Source organism: Stegostoma tigrinum, chromosome 33 (assembly GCF_030684315.1).
Source record: "Stegostoma tigrinum isolate sSteTig4 chromosome 33, sSteTig4.hap1, whole genome shotgun sequence".
NCBI lineage: Eukaryota > Metazoa > Chordata > Chondrichthyes > Orectolobiformes > Stegostomatidae > Stegostoma > Stegostoma tigrinum.
The window spans coordinates 1,516,929-1,539,336 of record NC_081386.1 but is presented as its reverse complement, the minus strand read 5'-3'; the positions used below and the strand labels follow the sequence as shown (position 1 = coordinate 1,539,336).

At 43.4% G+C, this 22,408-nt stretch overlaps 1 protein-coding gene across 2 annotated transcripts in view; it reads left to right on the top strand.

Moving 5' to 3' along the window:
* Positions 1-22,408, top strand: part of lrrk1 (leucine-rich repeat kinase 1) — a 201,959-nt gene that overhangs the window by 43,662 nt on the left and 135,889 nt on the right. For both annotated transcript variants that reach the window (XM_048563008.2, XM_059639335.1), the window contains exons 3-5: positions 789-955; positions 19,040-19,205; positions 21,504-21,683. In XM_048563008.2, the coding sequence (XP_048418965.1) occupies positions 789-955; positions 19,040-19,205; positions 21,504-21,683 (513 nt within the window). The remainder of the gene's footprint in view (positions 1-788; positions 956-19,039; positions 19,206-21,503; positions 21,684-22,408) is intronic.

Sequence of the window (22,408 nt, the reverse complement as noted above, 5' to 3'; positions counted from 1 at the left end):
GCCACAAGTGGCGAGTGGAAAATCCATCTTGGCGTCTCTAACATCACAAATTTAATCTGATTCACTCAATGTGAAATCAAAAAATTGCTGAAGGCATTGGACACTGCAAAGACTACACCCTGTAAACATTCAGCAATCGTACTGAAGACTTGTGCATCAAAGTTTGTTGCACTCCTTGCTAAACTTCATAGCCCTGTGTAGATTGCCCAGGTATATCCTTTCCACAAGAGCCAAGCAAAATCCAGAATAAGAGAAGTCCTAATGAGGTAGAACTGACTGTTGCCAGTTTAAATCTGACTCACGATATGCTTTCGGATGATAACATCAAGGGTGCATGGAAATGAGAAATGGGAGATTTGGGGATACTAGATGCAACAGTGCATTGTAAGCATAAACTAGTAACAGTATGAACATGGACCAATAACTAATTAGCACTTTGTTCTAAAATTACATCACTTTTCACTAAAGCTGAGACTGCATGATTCTTTAAACTTGATTTGTGAACCTTTTCCCCAGCTCTTCCCAACACCATGAATTTAGAGCCACCTGAGAGGGAAATTTTGTGCTGGGGACTGGTACTCAAAGACTCTTACCTATCAGTTAATATTCAGTCCATTGTTGTGGTTGGATTTAACTCCTAAGCTGCAGTGATGTAAATATAAATGTCATGCAACTCTATTTCATATTTCTTAACCCAGAAGAGGAATAAATAGTTTATGTAACAGTGACTGAAGATATATACTGTAACAGTGTGAATTTGAGAATCTGAACAATACCTTTGTTTGCAGACACAGTTCCTGAGATTATGGGAAGCAAACAGTCAGGGTTGGGTGGCTTACCCATTGAACAGAGTCCATCCCTCAAAAACGTTCAGGCAGCGTACAGTGCAGGGGAGGTGGAAAGAGCTCAACAGCTTGCCAGACTACATTTGGAGGCAAACAGCCAAGTGGAGGAGGTAAGAATTTAAAATGATCTTTAATTGTTTGAAAGTTCATTCTTTTACATTGAATGATATATATGTATGTGTGTGTGTGTCTGTCTGTCTGTGGCAGGGGAAGGGTGGTAAATACAATTCCCTATTCACCATCTACAAGGCACAACTCGGGGCTGTATTGGAATATTCTCCATTTGCCTGGAGATAAATGCATTTCCACTCGGTTTGGCACTACCCAGCACAATGCCACCACTTTGTAGGTAGTCTTTGGGGTGCCAGTCAGGAACTCTCACTCGGAGGAGTGTACCATACGCTCCTAACAAACCAAAATATTAATCCCTATAATTTACTTTTATTTAAGATCAAAGGATACCATTCCCAGTCGCTTTTTTTTCGTCAAAGTACAGAAGAAACTTGCAATCCCACTCTGTAAAATTTCCCCTTCAAGTATTTATCTTATAATGTCCTAAGTGGTGATGTTGAACCTGCTTCTACTGCCTGTCAGGCAGTGCATTCCAGATCACAGTAACTAGCTGTGCTTCAAGAAAAATCGCAGCCCCTCATGGTTAATTTCCTAATTGCTGGAAACCCATTATTCTCCCTCCTGCCACAGAACTCAATTTCACTTTACCTTCTGGATCAAAACTGTTCATTACTTGATCCAATTGATTAATTCTCCGTTTAATGCTCCCTACTCTAAGGAGAGTAATGTCCAACTTCTCTAGTTACTCTAATTAAATACGATGTGTATTATTTATTCAGATATATTTATGTTAGTGCGTTTATAATGGTAAGTGAGCTGCAAACCTCTAACTAAAGTGAATCCGTAAACCGTACAAGGAGAGGATTATTAGACTAGGTTTCTAGTGATCCTTCTACACCTTTCTTGTACCTCAAACAGTTAAACTTCAGTTGATGTAAACCATCTTTTATTGCCCAGTCCAAAATAAATGAAGTGTTATGTAGACCAAACCAATCACATTTAGAATGCTGTGTATCGAGTGAACCTGCCAAATCTCTCTCTCTCTCTCTCTCTCTCTCTCTCTCTCTCTCTCTCCAGAGTAAGCAAAAAATTAAATCAGACATAGACAGGAAATAGGAGCTTTGGATTATAGTAAATATTGTGAATTGACTAATCCTGACAGATTCAAAACTATTTAAGTGTTTGCATCAGCTCGGTGTTCACTGTACAATATTGAGAGATGGCAAGGCTATATTTCTGTTTGGCCAGCTTTGCAAACAATCTTTAAAGTCTGTTAGGCTGATGGGCTAACTCATTTTGAATCGAATTATTCCTGAATTCTGTACCACCTCCTCAGATTGTTTGTATTCCTTCCTCAACTTGCCTTTTGACCTAGATAATAAAATGTGAGGCTGGATGAACACAGCAGGCCAAGCAGCATCTCAGGAGCACAAAAGCTGACGTTTCGGGCCTAGACCCTTCTGATGAAGGGTCTAGGCCCGAAACGTCAGCTTTTGTGCTCCTGAGATGCTGCTTGGCCTGCTGTGTTCATCCAGCCTCACATTTTATTATCTTGGAATCTCCAGCATCTGCAGTTCCCATTATCTCTGCCTTTTGACCTAATTCAGTGTTGTCTGCAATTTTGGCTACAGTACATTCACTTCCTTCCACCAAGTCATTAATATACATTTGTAAACAGTTGTAGGGGTCTAGCACTGATCCCTATGTAACCCACTGATCATGAGTCACCAGCTTGAAATAGAATGCCTTATCCCCATTCACTGTTTCCTGCCCATGAGCCAGTTCTCTCTCTCCATGCTAACAAGCAACGTCCTACACCATGGGCTCTAATGACTTGAGGGATCACGTCAAATTTATTTGAACTTCCAGAAGACACTGAATCCACTGGTTTTCATCGATCCATTCTGATTGAGACTTCCTCGAAAATCTTCAATAAATTAGGCACACAGGATTTCCCTTTCCTGAAACCACGCTGACTGTGCTTGATAAGATCATGATTTTCAAAATGTTGTGCTATTACTTCCTTAATAATTTATTGCAGCATGTTAGGCTAATCAACTATAATTACCTTTTTGCCCTTGCCCGCCTTCCTTTTTGAAGGGGCCTATGTTCAGTTTGGCCTTTCTCTTCCTTTTTTTATATTTAAAGAAGCTCTTATTCCGGCTTTTTATATTCTTTGCTAATTTGCCCTCAGTTTATTTTCTCTGTCTTTATTATCTTTTTAGTCCTGCTTTGCTGGATATTGAACTTACCCCAGTCTTCCGGGCTGTCACTGACTTTGGCTCCTTATATGCTTTATCTTTCAACTTAAGGAGAATATTAACTTCCTTTGTTAGCTATGGTTGGTTTATCCCTCAGAATCTTTCATCCTTACTGTGATGTATTTTTGTTCAATCATGAATTACTACTTTAAATGTCTGAAACTGCTTACTGCCATTCCTGCTAGTCTATCTGCCCTGCTCACTGTAGTTAACTCTGTCCTCATCTACTTGTAATTCCCTTTACTTAAGTTAAACTTTGTTATTTCTGACCTAAGTTTCTCACTCTCAAAGTGAATATTAAATAGTAGTTATGATCACTACTTTCGAGATTACCTTTTACTGGGAGGTCATTTATTAAACCTTTCTCATTACCTATAACCACATCCAAAATAGCCTGCCTCCTGGTTGACTCTTCATATCTAGCTCTAGGAAACTATCCGTAATGCATTCTATGAATTTGTTGTTATGGCTGCCTTTTCCAGTTTGATTAACCTGATCAACATGAAGGTTAAAGCCACCAATAATTATTTTCTATCCTTGTTACACGGTCCTTTACTTGTTGATTTATAGTCTTTCCTGGAGAGTGGCTACTGTTTGGGAGTCTGTACACTATTCCTACCAATGTCTTCCTTCCATTACAGTATTTACATCTGTCCAAATGGATCCTCGGTCATTGATCACATCTGTCCTCATGTTCCTTCCCAATAACCGTGCTAATCTGCCTTTTTCATTCCTCCTGAATGTTAGGGGACAACGTTCCGGCAATAATAGTGAAGACTTGTTATCCAAAACTTGCCACTCCCCTACCCGAGCTGTGCCAGCATTACTGGTACACTAATATCCAAAAATGTGCAATATTGCCTCGGTATATTCTGTACACACCAAAGCAGGTAAATTGAACCTGGCGAATTACCACCCCATTAATCTACTATCGATCATCGATAAAGTGATGGAAGGTGTCATCAGGAGCACCTGCTCGGTGACTCCCAGTTTGGTTTCCGTCAGAGGCATTCAGCTCCAGACCTCGTTACAGCCTTAGTTCAAACATGGACAAAAGAGCTGAATTCCAGAAGTGAAGTGAGACAGACAGCCCTTGACACCAAAGCTACATTTGTGTGTGACAGCAAGGAGCCCTAGCAGAACTGGAATCAGTGGGTTTTGGGGGCAAACTCTCCACTGGTTGGACTCATACCTGGCACGTAGCAAGGTGGTATTGGTAGTTGGAGGCCTGTCATCTCAACTCCAAGACATCCCCACAGAAGTTCCTCTGGGTAGTCTCTCAGGCCCAACCATTTTCAGCTGCTTCATCAATGAACTTCCTTTCATCAAAGGGTCAGAAGTGGGGATGTTCTCTGGTAGTTGTGCAGCGTTCAGCACAATTTGTGGCTATCAAATACTGAAGCAGTCCATGTTCAAATGCAACAAGATCTGGACAAACCAGGTTTGGAGTGACAAATAACAAGTAACGTTTGCGCCACACAAATGCCAGGCAATGACTGGGCAGCACGGTAGCTCAGTGGTTCGCATTGCCCCGCACCACAAGAGATCCAGGTGTGATTCCAACCTCAAGTGACTGTCTGTGTTGTTTGCACATTATCGCTATGTTTGCGTGGGTTTCCACTGGGTTCTCTGGTTTCCTCCCACAGTCCAAAAATGTGCAAGCTAGCTGGACTGGCCTGATAAATTGCTCAGTGTTCAAGGACGTGTAGGTCAAGTGCATTAGCCACAGGAAATGCAGGATTACAGGGATAGGTTAGTGGGAATGGGCCTGGGTAGAATGCTCTTCGGAGGGTCACTGTGACTTGTTAAGATAAATGGACTGCATCCAAACTGTAGGGATCCTATGATCCTCTGACCTCCAACAAGAGACAATCTAACCACCACTCCTTGACATTCAGTGGTGTTACCAACACCGAATCCCTCATTATCAAATTCCTTGGAGCTACCGTTGACCAGAATCTGAACTGGACTTGCCACATAAACTCAGTGGCTACAAGAACAGGTTAGAAGTTAGGGATACTGTGGTGAATAAGTCACCACCTCAATCCGCAAAGCCTGTCCACCATCTACAAGCACAAATAAGGAATTTGATGGAATACCCCTCACTTGCCTGGATGGGTGCAGCAATCAACAATACTTAAGGAGCTTGACACCATCCAGCACACAGCCTGCTTGATTGACACCATGTCCACAAATATTCATTCATTCTGCCCACTGCCAATATTCAGTAGCAGCAGTGTGTACTTTCTACAAGAGTCACTGCAGAAATTCACCAGTGATCCTTAGAAAGCACTTTGCCAAACCCACAGCCACTTCCATTTAGAAGGACAAGAGCAGAAGGTAAATGGGAATATGTCCAAGTGCAAGTTCCCCATCAAGCTACTCACTGTTCTGACCTGGAAAAATGTCGCCGTTCCTTTAGCGCCTCTGGGTCAAATCCTGGAAATCGCTCCCTAAGACCATTGTGGGTCAACCTGCAGCACATGGATTGCAGTGTTTCAAGAAGGCAACTCACCACCTTCTCAAGGGCAACTAGGGACAGGCAATAAATGTTGGCTAGCCAGTGTCCCATGAGTGAATAAACAAGGTCATATTCATTTACCTCAGATTTGAGCTGTAAGCTCACCTACTTTAATTTGAATGCATTGTGTATTTAGATACAAAGTCCTTAAGTTTGTTCTATTATCAAATTTCCCTATAGTTTTATGGTCCCTTGGTATAATATGATATTCAGACATTCTGTCCCTTCCTTTTTTATTTTCTGGTAATAATCATCCCCATCCTGCAATCTTACCTTCTCCATTACCTTCGATTTTATAATATTCCACGTAACTGAATCCTTCTATATACTATTTAGTTTAAAGCTCTATCTACAGCATATATGTGATTCACCAGAACTGTGGTCCCAGCAGGATTCAGTTGGATCTTGTCCTATCGGAACAACCAGGGCAGAAATGGCTAGCACGAGGGGTCATAGTTTTAAGCTGGTTGGTGGAAAGTATAGAGGGGATGTCAGAGGCAGGTTCTTTATGCAGAGAGTTGCGAGAGCATGGAATGCGTTGCCAGCAGCAGTTGTGGAAGCAAGGTCATTGGGGTCATTTAAGAGACTGCTGGACATGTATATGGTCACAGAAATTTGAGGGTGCATACATGAGGATCAATGGTCGGCACAACATTGTGGGCTGAAGGGCCTGTTCTGTGCTGTACTGTTCTATGTTCTAACTTCCTCCTTCTTCAGTAATGTGCAAAATGTCCCATGGATTCAAACTTGTTCCTCCCACACCAATCTTTTGAGCATGTTTTTTTCTCTTCAGTTTTGTTGACCCTAGAAATTATATATTTTGGCTTCTTTCTAATTTAGCCCCTCGCTGCACATTTTCCCTCGGCAGAACCTCTTTCCTCTTTCCACCTACACCATTGGTACATGGACCACGACAACTGGGGATCTTCCCCTCCCACTCCAAATTCCTCTGCAGCCCAGATGAGATATCCTGAACCTGGCAAGCAACACAGTCTTCAGAACTTAGAGCATGGATCAGTACCTGGTGCTATGATGTTGTGGCCATAACAGAGACATGGGTTTCTCATGGGCAGGAATGGTTGCTGGATCTTCCAGGGTTTAGGGCATTTAAAAAGAATAGGGAGGGGGGAAAAGAGGAGGGGGTGTAGCACTACTAATCAGAGAGGGTATCACAGCTACAGAAGCTTCCATTGTCGAGGAAGATCTGCCTACCGAGTCAGTATGGGTGGAAATTAGGAACAGCAAGGGAGTAGTCACCTCGTTAGGGGTTTACTACAGGCCCCCCAATAGCAGCAGGGAGATTGAAGAAAGCATAGGTCGACAGATTTTGGAAAAGTATGCACACAGTGGGTTGTTGTAATGGGTGACTTTAACTTTCCTAATATTGATTGGAACCTCCTTCGAGCAGAAGATTTGAATGGAGCTGTTTTTGTAAGGTGTGTTCAGGAGGGTTTCCTAACGCAGTACGTTGACAGGCCGACGAGGGGAGAGGCCATTCTAGACTTGGTGCTCGGAAACGAGCCGGGGCAGGTATCAGATCTTGTGGTGGGAGAGCATTTTGGTGATAGTGACCATAACTGCCTCACATTCTACATAGCTATGGAGAAGGAGAGGATTAGGCAAAATGGGAGGATATTTAATTGGGGAAGAGGAAGCTATGATGCAATTAGACATGAGTTAGGAAGCATGGACTGGGAGCAGTTGTTCCACGGTAAGGGAACTATAGACATGTGGAGACTGTTTAAGGAACAGTTGTTGGGAGTGATGAGTAAATATGTCCCTCTGAGACAGGCAAGAAGGGATAAGATAAAGGAACCTTGGATGACGAGAGCGGTGGAGCTTCTTGTGAAAAGGAAGAAGGTAGCTTACATAAGGTGGAGGAAGCTAGGGTCAAGTTCAGCTAGAGAGGATTACATGCAGGCAAGGAAGGAGCTCAAAAATGGTCTGAGGAGAGCCAGGAGGGGGCACGAGAAAGGCTTGGCAGAAGGAATCCGGGAAAACACAAAGGCATTTTACACTTATGTGAGGAATAAGAGAATGGTCAAAGAAAGAGTAGGGCTGATCAGGGATAACATAGGGAACTTGTGTGTGGAGCCTGAGGAGGTAGGGGAAGCCCTAAATGAGTTTTTTGCTTCTGTCTTTACGAAAGAAACGAACTTTGTAGTGAATGAAACCTTTGAAGAGCAGGTGTGCATGCTGGAATGGATAGAGATAGAGGAAGCTGATGTGCTGAAAATTTTGTCAAACATTAAGATTGACAAGTCGCCAGGCCTGGACCAGATTTGTCCTCGGCTGCTTTGGGAAGCGAGAAATGCAATTGCTTCGCCACTTGCGAAGATCTTTGCATCCTCGCTCTCCACTGGAGTCGTACCTGAGGACTGGAGAGAGGCAAATGTAATTCCTCTCTTCAAGAAAGGAAATAGGGAAATCCCTGGCAATTATAGACCGGTAAGTCTCACGTCTGTCGTCTGCAAGGTGTTAGAAAGGATTCTGAGGGATAAGATTTATGACCATCTGGAAGAGCATGGCTTGATCAAATACAGTCAACACGGCTTTGTGAGGGGTAGGTCATGCCTTACAAACCTTATCGAGTTTTTTGAGGATGTGACTAGAAAAGTTGATGAGGGTCGAGCTGTGGATGTGGTGTATATGGACTTCAGTAAGGCATTTGATAAGGTTCCCCATGGTAGGCTCATTCAGAAGGTCAGGAGGAATGGGATACAGGGGAACTTAGCTGCTTGGATACAGAATTGGCTGGCCAACAGAAAACAGCGAGTGGTAGTAGAAGGAAAATATTCTGCCTGGAAGTCAGTGGTGAGTGGTGTTCCACAGGGCTCTGTCCTTGGGCCTCTACTGTTTGTAATTTTTATTAATGACTTGGATGAGGGGATTGAAGGATGGGTCAGCAAGTTTGCAGACGACACAAAGGTCGGAGGTGTCGTTGACAGTGTAGAGGGCTGTTGTAGGCTGCAGCGGGACATTGACAGGATGCAGAGATGGGCTGAGAGGTGGCAGATGGAGTTCAACCTGGATAAATGCGAGGTGATGCATTTTGGAAGGTTGAATTTGAAAGCTGAGTACAGGATTAAGGATAGGATTCTTGGCAGCGTGGAGGAACAGAGGGATCTTGGTGTGCAGATACATAGATCCCTTAAAATGGCCACCCAAGTGGACAGGGTTGTTAAGAAAGCATATGGTGTATTGGCTTTCATTAACAGGGGGATTGAGTTTAAGAGTCGTGAGATCTTGTTGCAGCTCTATAAAACTTTGGTTAGACCGCACTTGGAATACTGCGTCCAGTTCTGGTTGCCCTATTATAGGAAAGATGTGGATGCTTTGGAGAGGGTTCAGTGGAGGTTTACCAGGATGCTGCCTGGACTGGAGGGCTTATCTTATGAAGAGAGGTTGACTGAGCTCGGTCTCTTTTCATTGGAGAAAAGGAGGAGGAGAGGGGACCTAATTGAGGTATACAAGATAATGAGAGGCATAGATAGAGTTGATAGCCAGAGACTATTTCCCAGGGCAGAAATGGCTAGCACGAGGGGTCATAGTTTTAAGCTGGTTGGTGTAAAGTATAGAGGGGATGTCAGAGGCAGGTTCTTTACGCAGAGAGTTGTGAGAGCATGGAATGCGTTGCCAGCAGCAGTTGTGGAAGCAAGGTCATTGGGGTCATTTAAGAGACTGCTGGACATGTATATGGTCACAGAAATTTGAGGGTGCATACATGAGGATCAATGGTCGGCACAACATTGTGGGCTGAAGGGTCTGTTCTGTGCTGTACTGTCCTATGTTCTATGTTCTGTGTTAACACACAACCCTGGCCACAAGAACAGTGTCTATTCCGCTGACTGTGGTATCCTTGATTACAACACTTTTCTGTCTTCTCCCTACTTTTGCGTGGCTCTCTGTACCATTGCGCTATGGTCAGTTTGCTCATCCTCCCGAAGACCCAACTGTAACCCATGCCGAGAGCAAGAATCACAAACCTGTTAGACAAGTAGAAGGACTGAGGTTCCTGCAGGATTATCTTCTGGATCCCTGTACCAGTTTCGCTTGTTTGCATCCTCCTGAGCTTCAATTTGACCTGTTAAAAGACCTTACAAACTGAATCAAGAAGCCAACAAAAAGCACCTCTTCCCCTCTGCACTAAAATCCCATGCCACTTCAGAATCTTGAACTGTGTTCACGTGGATTGTGTCTTACTCTGGAATTGATCTCTCCTTCCTAACCGTATAAAACTTATTGATCTGTATCAGCTCAGTTTTCCATGCCAACTCCTTATCCCTTAGTGCTTGGAAATCTATTAGCACAGTTTAGAAAATGTTCATCTACTGAGCACCTGCAGTTTTCTGAGGTAGAGGTAGTGAAAATGTTGTTTCTCCTTTTTAATCCTAAATCCCAATCCTTTCCCAGAAAGTATGACATCAAGTTCCAGACTCTCTCTAGGAGAAACATCCCTTCAGTATTTACGTTGTCAAAGTCCGTGACTCTTTTATGTACTATAATTAGTACGCATCATATTCTTCTGAACTCCAGAGAATACGCTGCTCATACTCAGTCTGTCCACATTAGAGATCCAAAATTCCGAAAGGAGCACAATTCATGCTGAACGGTAAAAGGTTACTGACTGGTTGACAAGTCAGCCCTGATAAGTCTCAGACAAGTCTCCTGGCCGTGACCAAATGTACCTTTGGTACATAATTACCAGTGCATTTGCTATTTCCCCCACTCTCTAAAAGAGGTGATGGGGGAAATAGCAAATGCACTGGTAATTATGTACCAAAATTCACTGGACTTGGGCTGTTCCCACAGATTGGAAAACAGCCAATGTGATGCCAAAATGAAGTAGACAAAAACCAGGTAACTAAAGGCCAGTTAGTTTAACTTCGGTCGTGGGGAAAATGCTTGAAACGATCATTAAGGAAGAAATAGCATGACATCTGGATATAAATTCTCCCATTGGGAACACCCAGCGTGGGTTCATGAAGGGTAGGTCATGTTAAACTAATCTGGTGGAATTCTTTGAGGACATTACTTGCGTGGTGGACTATGGGGAACCTGTGGAAGTAGTGTATCTGGAATAGATAAGGTGGAGGCAGGGACGTTGTTTCCGTGAGCAGGTGAAACTAGGACTCGAGGGCATTTGACAAGGTGCCACACCAAAGGCTGCGACATAAGATAAGGTTGCACAGTATTACAGATAATGTAATGACATGGACAGAGGATTGGTTGACTAGTGGAAAGCAAAGAATAAGGGTAATGGGTGTTTTTCTGGTTGGCAGTCAGTGGCCAGTGGTGTGCCTCAGGGATCAGTGTTGGGACCGAAATTGTTTACAATTTACATAGATGATCTGGAGTTGGGGACTAAGTGTGGTATGTCAGAATTTGAGATGACACTAAGATGAGTGGTAGAGCAAAGTGTCCAGAACACACTCAAACTCTGTAGAGGGATATAGATAGTTTAAGTGAGTAGACAAAGGTCCTGCAGATGAAGCCCAATGTTGATAAGTGTGAGGTCATCCATTTTGGTAGGAATAATAGCAAAATAGACTGTTTGAAATGGTTAAAAAAAAGTTCAAGCACGCTACTGCGCAGAGGGACTTGGGTGTCCTTGTGCGTGAATCGCTGAAAGTAGGATTGCAGTTGCAGCAGGTAATTATAAAGGCAAATGGAATTTTGTCTGTCATTGCTAGAGGAATGGAGTTTAAAATCAGGGAGGCTATGCCACAGCTGTAAAGGGTCCTGGTGAGGCCACACCTGGAGTACTGTCTGCAGTTTTGTTCTCCTTACTTGAGAAGGAATGTCCTAGCACTGGAAGGGGTGCAGAGGAGATTCACTCAGTTGATTCCAGAGTCGAGAGGGTTGGATTATGAGGAGAGACTGAGTAGGCTGGGATTATACTCATTGGAATTCAGAAGAATGAGGGGAGATCTTGTAGAAGCATATAAGATTATGAAGGGAATAGATAAGGTGGAGGCAGGGAGGTTGTTTCTGTGAGCAGGTAAAACTAGGACTCGAGGGCTTCACCTCAGAACACAGGGAAGCAGACATAGGACTGAGGTCAGGAGGAACTTTTTCACTCAAAGTGTTGTGAATCTGGAATTCCCTGCTCAGTGAAGTGTTTGGAAGCTACCTTGCTGAATGTTTTTAAGGCAAGGCTAGATAAATTTTTGAACAGTAAAGGAATTAAAGGTTATGGTGAGCAGGCGGGTAAGTGGAGCTGAGTCTGAATAAGATCAGCCATGATCTTAATGAATGGTAGGGCAGGCTTGAGGAGCCAGATGGCCTACTCCCGCTGCTAGTTCTTATGTTCCTTTCCTAATGGACAGTAGTGAACAGATGAGTTTTTCCAACAATTGACACTTCATCAAGATTAGATTCCTAATTCCAGACATTTATTGAAGTCAAAATTCAACATTTGCCGTGGCAGGATTTGAACCCAGGTCCCCAGAATATTATCTGGGTCTCTGGTTTAATGACCCAGAGATAATGGCACTAGGCTATTGCCTCTCCAGGCAAAAGTTAGTTCTGAAGAAGGAACATTTTGGGCCCAGTGATAATTATTTCCTCTCCATGGTTGCTACCAGATTTGCTGAGTTTCTCTAGCCACTTCTATTAGAGTCCCAGGATCCACAGTTCTTTGTTTTGTTCCACTTTTCTAAACCTCCTGCCAAAGTGCATAACGTAACACATCTGCATCTTCTTGCCCAATATATTCATAGACTCAAATTAATGGACCCATATTGCAGCTTTTGTGCGTCGTCTTCAAAATTAGCCCAGTGTCAATTTGGATTTAAAAATTGGCATCAGGTGAAAAACAGTGAGTTGTGCACAATGGTAGACAGTTGTGTTACTGAAGAGTGAGTGCCAAAATCGCTACTATCTTAACATATCTCATTGACTTAGGTTTTGGAACACAGAGTATAATTTCAAATTGTGTTGATGATATTGAACTTGCAGATGTGGGAAACTGTGATGATGTTACCAATTACTGTAATAGGACACAGTAAGGGTATGAGAACAGACAAGTGGGAGATCAAATTTAATACAGAAGTGCATGTGAACATTAAATAAAGCCTCATAACAAAGACACAACACTATAACTTTCCATATAATAATGGACAAGTTCAACATACTCCTGTAGCCATCAATGAATGTTAAACATAAGGCAAGTCAGTCTCTAGTTAGGTGTCTGATTAATTGGGGCTCTTAAAAGTGTTTGATACATACATATACAAAGGGTGCATGTATTTCGCCATATTGATAAGTTAAAAGTGGAATTTTGTTTGAAAACCCACATGATATCTCCATGCTATCACACATTCCTTAGTTCTCTAAACTTCAGTGGGGAAGGAGGGAAAATTGTTGAGTGTGGACAGATGGGGGCAGACAGCACCCTCTGCCTGTCTTCACTTTATTATGGCCCTGAGGACTCTATGGGAGAAGGTAGAGATTTAGTGAATTAACAAATGCCAACTGATCCTCAGCACACATACTGGTCTATCGATGTTAGTTTATATCCAGTCACTCACTCAGTCCTTTGGTGCTATGCAGTCCTGAGGTTGATTGTGCATTCATCTGCTCTGTCTATTTGCTAAAATACATAGCCTGGTGCCATATTTCATTTTGCCGTTTACCTGGGCAGACATTCTTCCTGCACTGCATCGCAGGTGACTCCAAAGTAGAAGACTTCCCTGTGATGTCTGTTCAGGTCTCCTTGGTCACACAGAAAGTGCCATCACCCAGTCAGAATTCATCTCATCATTCTCTGACAAACTACAAAAGAATCCACAGAGAAGTGTTTTTGAATTATTGGGCAATTCTGTTTCTTTGCTGTGACATCTTGAATTGTGTTTGAAGAGGACTTCAATGTGCCTGAGAGGTATGGTAGTCTGAGGGTAATATATTTGAATGAAAGGGAGTTCGATGAGGGAATACCTTTGAAGGGGCTAAAGCTGAAATAGAATAGAATCCTTCCAGTGTGGAAACAGGCCCTTTGGTGCAACAAGTCCACTCTGACACTCAGAGGATCCCACCCAGACCCATCCCCCTAATTTACACATTCCTGAACACAATGGCCAGTCCACTTAACCTGCACATTTTTTGGATTGGGGGAGGAAACCTACACAGACATTGGGAGAATGTGCAAACTCCACACAGTCACCCGAGGGTGGAATTGAACCCGGGTCCCTGGTGCCATGAGGCAGCAGTGCTAGCCACTGTGCCACCCAGGAAGGTTACGAAGGTTATGAAGTTTACAGTTATGAAATGTTGCAAAAACAAATTGACCAAATGCAGAACACAGGTTGTTATAGAAATACAGGCTTGATGCAGAGGCTTTACTTTTCTAAGCAGCTCCTTTATAGCCGTCTAAGTCTGCTGAACTGTCACCTGACGGTACTGTCTTTGAATGCAGACCTGCCCCCTTGTGTTTCAAGTGCCTGTCACTGGCTCTTCAAATTTGCAGATGAATCACATGAGTGCTGGCTGAAATGGTGCCTATTGATTTTGCTGTCAGAAACAGCGCAAAGAAGGGCAGGACTTGCACAATTAATGCTAGGACCCTGGGAAGTGTTGTCAAACAGAGACCTAGGGGTTCAGGTGCATGCTTTCCTTGAAAGTGGAGTTGCAGGTAGACAGGGTGATGAAGAAGGTGTTTGGCGTGCTTGCTTCATTGGTTAAAGCATCGAGTGTAGGAGTCAAGATGTCCTATTGCGGCTGTACAGGATGCTGGTGAGGCTACGTTTGGAGTACTGTGTGCAGTTCTGGTTGCCGTTTGAAAGGTGCTGAAAAGATTTACAAGATGTTACTGGGACTGAAGGGATTAAGTTACAAGGAAAGGCTGGATAGGCTGTGACTTCCTTCTCTGGAGCATTGGGAGTTTGAGGAGTTACTGTATAGAGGCTTATAACATCATGAGGGTTATAGATAAGGTGAATAGCGAAGGTCTTTTTCCTAGGCTAGTGGAGTTCAAAACTAGAGGACATAATTTTAAGGTGAGAGAAGGAAAGATTTAAAAGGGTCGTGAAGGAGACGTACGGAATGTGGTATGTTTGTGGAATGTACTGCCAGAGGAATTGGTAGATCAGGTAGAGTTACGATATTTAAAAGACATTTGGACAGGTATTTGAATAGGAAGAGTCTAGAGGGATATGGGCCAGACATGGACAATTGGGACTAGTTTAGTTTGGAAAACCTGGTCAGCACGTACGTGTTTAACTGAAGGGTCTCTTTCCATGCTGAATGACTGTAAACTCAGTATAACCTTCCTGGATGGTTAGTATGGGTAGGAGTGACATGGTCCTTGTGGAAAAAAGTCCCATCCTTCATGTTGACGATAGCCTCGTGTTGTGTAATGCAATTACTGTGCTGAATACGACTGATTTGGAACAGATCAAGCAATTCAGGACGAGATATCCTCAAGGAGCTGAGGACCAGCAGCAGAAGCACATTTAAACCAGAATTTGTAGCCTCCTGGCCCAGAATGTCCCACCACTGTACAATTATGCAAGATCATGCCTGCTTCACTGAAGAGTTCAAGCATGTACCAGGGACAGAAGCAGAGAAAAAAAGTGAAGTTTCAATGCGGTGAAGTTATTACACAGGATTACTTGCATGCAAACATCCACAAGTAGTAAGTGATCGAAGAACTAAGTAACCCAATAGTCAGTAGATTACAGCTCTGCTGTTTTGCCTCTTCCACTGTGAATAGGGTAGACAACTAACTCATTGGAGGAGGAGGTACCATAATTATCCCCCTCAACATCAGTCCAAGAGGCAAAGTTGAATTGCCAAGAGCCTTCAGTCAGAGGTGCAGAGTGGATGATCCATCTTGACCTTATCCAGAATCAGATACCTGTCTTTAGCCAGTTCAATTCACACAACATGATATGAAGAATTGGTGCAAGGCAGTGGATTGTCCCTGACAACGTTCTGACAATGTGACTTGTGCACCCCCTAACCAAGGCATTCTAATACGTTTACTTTTGCTTCTGAGGAAGGGTCACTTGACGCAAAACTTTAACTCTGATTTCTCTCCACAGATACTGCCAGGCCTGCTGAGCTTTTTCAGCAATTCCTGTTTTAGTTTCTGAATTACAGCATCTGCACAGTTCTTTCAGTTTTTATTTAACATGCAAAATCACCCAGGAATATTCTGTCAAGAAAAAGCAGGACAACTCTAACCCAGCCAGTTATTGCCCTACCCGAAAGCATCACCATCAGCAAAGTGATTGGGAGGAGTTGTTGACAGCACAATCAAGCAGCATATATTCAACACTAACCTGCTGACGGTTACTCAGCTTGGGAGTCACCATGCCTACTGGGTTACTGACAGTTTTGTTACAAGCATTTATAGCCATATTTCAAATATGACCAACAGAGCTTGAACGTTAGAGAATTGAAGATTAATCAAGGATAGTCAGCAGATAATGGGAACTGCAGATGCTGGAGAATCCGAGATAACAAAGTGTGGAGCTGAATGAACACAGCAGGCCAAGCAGCATCTTAGGAGCACAAAAGCTGACGTTGCAAGCCTAGACCCTTCATCAGAAAAACGTTTTTCTGATGAAGGGTCTACGCCCAAAACGTCAGCTGTTGTGCTCCTAAGATGCTGCTTGGCCTGCTGTGTTCATTCAGCTCCACACTTTGTTATGGTGGATTTATTAAGAGATGGTTGTGTTTGACATTTTTGATCAGATTTTTTGAAGAGGTAGCCGGGACTGTTGATGAGGGTATTGCATTTGATACGGTCCACGTGAACATAATGCAAGCTTTTGATAAGGTAGCAGACGGGTGAAGAATGCAAGAACTTGTGGGATCCAGGATGAAGTGTTAGTCTGGATCCAAAATTGGCTCAGTGCCATATGATGAAGGGGCTGAGTTCCCAAAGCGTGTGATTTCAAACAAGCCTGTTGGACTGTAACTGGTGTCGTGCGATTTCTGACCATGATTCTTCTACCCAGCCTTGAGATGGGGGGATATATGGCTCAGCATGACAGCCATCACCCCCCCCCCCCCCCCCCCACCCCCTCAAATCTCCACACAGGTGGCAATCAGCTACCTTGTACAGAAAGAAGGAGCTTTTGCTCCTGTTTCCCTGTTGTTCTTTGCCTTCCTGTTGGTTCAGCTGCTGGCAGGACTGTCTTTGAGAATATAGGGGGACGGAAGTAGCAGGGACGACAAGTCAGAGCATGAGCGGCTGTGGAGGTGGAGGAGAATGAGAGGAAGCAAGACATAGAACATCGCACAGTACAGGCCCTTTGGCCCACAATGTTGTGCTGACCTATTATCCTACCCTATATTTTACTATCATCCATGTACCAATCCAAGAGTCACTTAAATGTCCCTAATGTATCTGACTGCACTACCACTGCTGGCAGCGCATTCCACGCACCCACCACTCTGTAAAGAACCTACCTCTGACATCTCCCCTTTACCTTCCTCCAGTCACATTAAAATTATGTCCCCTCGTAATAGCCATTTTCACCCTGTGAAAAAGTCTCTGGCTATCCACTCTTATCTATTCCTCTCATCATCTTGTACACCTCTATCAAGTCATCTCTCATCCTTTGCTTTAATGAGAAAAGCCCTAGGGCCCTCAATGTCTCCTCATAAGAGATGCCTTCCAGTCCAGGCAGCATCCTGGTAAATCTCCTTTGCACCCTCTCTAAAGCTTCCACATCCTTTCTATAATGAGGTGACCAGAACTGAACACAATATTCCAAATGTGGTCTGACCAGAATTTTATAGGGCTGCAGCATAACCTTGTGGCCCTTAAACTCAGTTTCCCTACCAATGAGAGCTAATGCACCATACGTCTTCTTTACAATCCTATCAGCTTGGGTAGCAACTTTGAAGAATCTATGCATGTGGACTCCAAGATCCTCTGTTCCTCCACACTGCCAAGAATCCTGCCATTAACCCTGTATTCTGCATTCGAATTTGACCTTCCAAAATGAATCACTTCACACTTTTCCAGGTTGAATTCCATCTGCCACTTCTTTGCCAGCTCTGTATCCTGTCAATGCCCCATTGTAACCTACAACAGCCTTCCACACTATTCACAACTTCACCAACCTTCGTGTCATCAGCAAACTTACTAACCCACCCTTCCACTTCCTCTTCCAAGTCATTTATAAAGATTACAAAGAGCAGAGGTCCCAGAACAGATCCCTGAGGAACGCCACTGGTCACCGAGCTGTAGGCTGAATACTTTTCAATTACTACCATCCTCTGTCTTGAATTGGACAATCAATTCTGTATCCAGACAGCCAAATTTCCCTGAATCCCATTCCTCCTTACTTTCTGAATGAGCCTACCATGGGGAACCTTGTCAAATGCCTTGCAAAAATCCATTTACACCATATCCACTGCTCCACCTTCATCAACGTATTTTGTCACATCTTCAAAGAATTCAATAAAGTTTCTGAGGCATGACCTACCCCTCTCAAAGCCATACTGACTATTTCTCATCAAACTATACTTTTCCAAATAATCATAAATACTGTCTGTCAGAATCCCCTTGAATAATTTGCCCACCATAGAAGTAAGCCTGACCGGTCTGTAATTTCCAGGACTATCCCTATTCCCTTTCTTGAACAAGGGAATGACATTTTCTGCCCTCCAATCACCTGGTACTACTCCAGTGGACAGTGCAGATGCAAAGATCACTGCCGAAAGAGCAGCAATCTCTTCCCTCGCTTCCCCTAGTAACCTTGGGTATATTCCTTCTGGCCGGTGGACTTATTTATCCTCATGTTTTTCAAAATTTCTAGCATATCCTCCTTCCTAACATCAATCTGTTTAAGCATATTAGCCTGTTTCACGCTGTCCTCACAAATGTCAAAATCCCTCTCACTGTTGAGTATTCGAAGCAAAGTGTTCATTAAGGAACTCCCCTGCCTCCCAGCGACTCTACGCACAAGTTCCCTCCACTATCCCTGATCAGCCCTTCCCCTCACTCTGGCCGTCCTCTTGTTCCTCACAGAAGTATAGAACACCTTGAGGTTTTCCTTAATCCTACCGGCCAAAGCTTTTTCATACCCCGTTCTAGCTCTCCTCAGTCCATTCTTCAGTTCCTTCCTGGCTAGCTTGTAGCCCTCAAGAGCCCTGTCTGATCCTTGCTTCTGCAACTTCAGGTAAGTTTCCTTTTTCCTCTTGACTAGATGTTCAACATATTTTGTCATCCAAGGTTCTTTTGCCTTACCATCCTTCACTCACCAAGTCTGACCTGTGAGAAGTCCTTAGGAAGTACTTCTCCCGCTCCATTACCTTTACTCAGGATCAGTCAACACGGCAGACTGCAGGTTGGTGTAACTCTTGCCATTGCTTTCTACCAGTTGTTAGGTGTCATAGCTGCACACGGAGACACAGAGATGCTGCAGTATCTGCTTCAGGAGACTGGAATGGAACTGTCAAAAGAACTGAATGATGGAAACCCTGCTATTATTGCTGCACATCAAGGCCATGAAGAGGTGATCAAAGTATTGCTGAATTCTACTTCAGGTGAGATGTTTTCTGTCACTATTATCGTTTTCATCAGCAAAGCAGCAATTGAAACTGTCATCTCAGTTTTCACTGGAGGCATGTTCAAGGTAGAGCTTAGGTCAGCAATGTTGATACGCTGGAGAAGACAGATGTTAACATCTGGGCCATTTTAATATTGGAGTCTGATTTTCATATTGCAGCAGTATTTTGAGCCTCAATCCAAGCAGAACTGTTATTAAGTGGGTTAGTTCTAATTCCTTTTGGTGGTTTTCTTCCATATTTAATTTGTAACTTCCAGTTGCAACATTGATTGAATCTTTTCCAAAAGCAAAATACTGCAGAGGATGGAGATCAGAAATAAAAATTATTATCCCATCTGTCTATTCGAAATTATCGAAATACCACTCAGCTCCTGACCTCATTAGAGCCTTGGTACAAACACGGACAAATTCCAGAGGTGAGGTGAGACTGACAGACCTTGACATCAAGGGTGCATTTGACTGAGTGTGGTGCCAAAGAACACTAGCAAAATTGGAATCACTGGGAGTCAGGGGACAAACTCACTGTTGGTAGGAGTCAGACCTGGCACTTAGGGAAATAGTATTGGTTGTTGGAGGTCAATCAGTTCTGCTGTAGGGCATCTCTGCAAGATTTCGTTAGGCCTGACCATTTTCACAATGATTGCACAATCTTCTGCACCATTCACAACCCCTCAGACACTGAAACAGCCATGTTCAATTCCAGTAAGACTTGGACAACATCCAGTCATGGGCTAACAAGTGGTAAATAACATTGTGCTGAACAAATGTCAGACAATAATCATCTCCAATAAGAGACAACCTGACCACGGACCTCTTGACATTCAGTGGCACTACCATCATTGAACTCTCCCCACTGTCAACATCCTGAGGATTGCCATTGACCAGAAACTGACCTAGACTCATCACATAAGCTATGTGGCTACAAGAGCAGCTCGGAAGTTCAGAATGCTGTGGTGAGAAGTCACCTCCTGACTTCCCAAGGCCTGTCCACCACCTGCAAGGCACAAGTCAGGAGTAAGATGGAATATTCCCCCAGTTGCCTGATGGATGCACCTTCAAAAACAGAGGAAGCTTGACACTATCCAATGCAAAGCAGTCCACTTGATTGGCATCACATCCACAAGCACCACTCTCTCCATCACCAACACTCAGCTCGCACTGTTGCTACTATCTGCAAGATGCACTGCAGAAAGTCACCAAAGGTACTTAGACAGAACCTTCCAAACCGACAACAAGCTTCCATTTAGAAGGAAAGGCAAATACATAGAAACACCACTGCCTGTAAGTTTTCTTCCAAGTCACTCACCATCCTGACTTGGAAGTACATCACCATTCCTTCACTGTTGCTGGATCAAAATCCTGGAGTTCCTTTCCTCAGTATTGTTGGTCAAGCAACAACAAGCAGCCTACAGCTGTTCAACGAAGCAGCTCACCGGCTCCTTCTCAGAGGCAACAAGGGATGGGCAGTCAGTGCTGGCCAGCCTGCGATGCCCACACCTCACAGGGAATTAGAAAAGAATAGAAATGCTGAACAAACTCGCCAAGTCTTGCATCTGTGGAGAGAGAAGTAGAGTTAACATTTCAAGTCCAAGACTTCTCTTCGATCAAAATTTCTTTGTCTGTTCAAATGCTCGCAGTGGCCATTGTTGGAGTTGAAGCTGCAGCTCCAGAGAGATCTCAGTGGTGAGGTGGCTTGAGGAAAGATGAGCAATGTTAGTGGAAGCCAGGCCTTGGTGACGGGATGAGGGAAGAGGTGCCATGCAAGGGCAGCCATGGATGTGGATCCTTCTGACTCGGGCAAAATGACCACAGTAATAGGAAATGGCACATAATTAGCATTGAAGTGGTTCATTTGGCTGCCCACTCTGGGCATCTGAACTCTAACATTCCCTCTGCTGGTAATATGCTAAGGCTGCAAGAATACACATGAATTCCCCTCCAAACACCTGCTATTTTTCAAGCCCTCCCATCACCATAATAATGGTAAAATCACACTGTAGATTTTACTTTCTCCTCTCTCTGGTGACTCTCTGGGTAATAAATGTCAAATAAAAAGAAATTAGGTAAGTATTTGTAAAACAGCTTGTAGAAAAGACAAGAATTGAATTTTGAGTAGACAGCTTCAATTGAAGAACTACCACTGGGAAAGTCTAGGCTGAATGGCCTCATTGTGCCCTGCATTTTCACTGATTCTAGAATTAAAATGGAAAGTGAACACTCTAGCGTCTGTGTAAAGTTGATAATTCCATAACTGTACAAAATATATTTTTGGTAGATTTGTGTGTTGACAAGGATCTACTGAACTGGATGCTTGCTGTGGCCTGTGAAAAAGGACATCTGGATGTTGTGAGGCTTTTGGTGCTTGTGTACAAGGCAGAGACTGACAGTTGTGGAGTGAAAACACAGGATCACCCAATCATCACAGGTCAGCCGTTGTATGCAGCAATGAAGGCAGGTACGTGAACAATCACATGTTCTCCACTGCACAAAACATAGAACTGGTTTGAAGTATGGGTGGAGAACCATGCCTTTAGGAATTCCTGTGTATGCCTATGATTGGCTTGGGTTATGAAGGTTACTTTGTCCCAGTTAAATCAATGGCCTTCGTTGTCTGTATATACCGACATTAAGGAGAGTTCGTCGTGCCAGTTCTCCACCCATACTTCAATCAACAAACATATAGAATTGAACCCCATACACAGACCCACACAGATCAAAACTGGAATTGACAGCACTCACCATAACTGACTGCACAGTATAAATTGCAAGTGGACTAAAATAACATCGTTTCATCGGAGCCTCCACTGATGACATCACCTCGCATGGTGACGAAACATCTGAACAAAAACAACCCAGCTCAGCAAGCAAGACCAGAACCTTATCCACAACCTAAGTTACAGATCTTTGCCAAAACTTTAAATAACTTATCTAACTTTTCATTCTATTTCTGTCGAAATGAAGGTCTGGGTTTTGCTTATTTGTTGTGACATTATTGTATAGTTACTGTTGTACACCTGTGCTCATGGATCCCTTTGGTCCTGTAACTCATTTACTCTCTCATTTTCAAATTAGTATGTGACCTTCTTATTCATCCTGCCAAAATACATCACATTGCACTTCAATATATTGAACTTAATTTGTTAATATTGCAGATTTTTTAATGTATTTGTCTATTTTGTT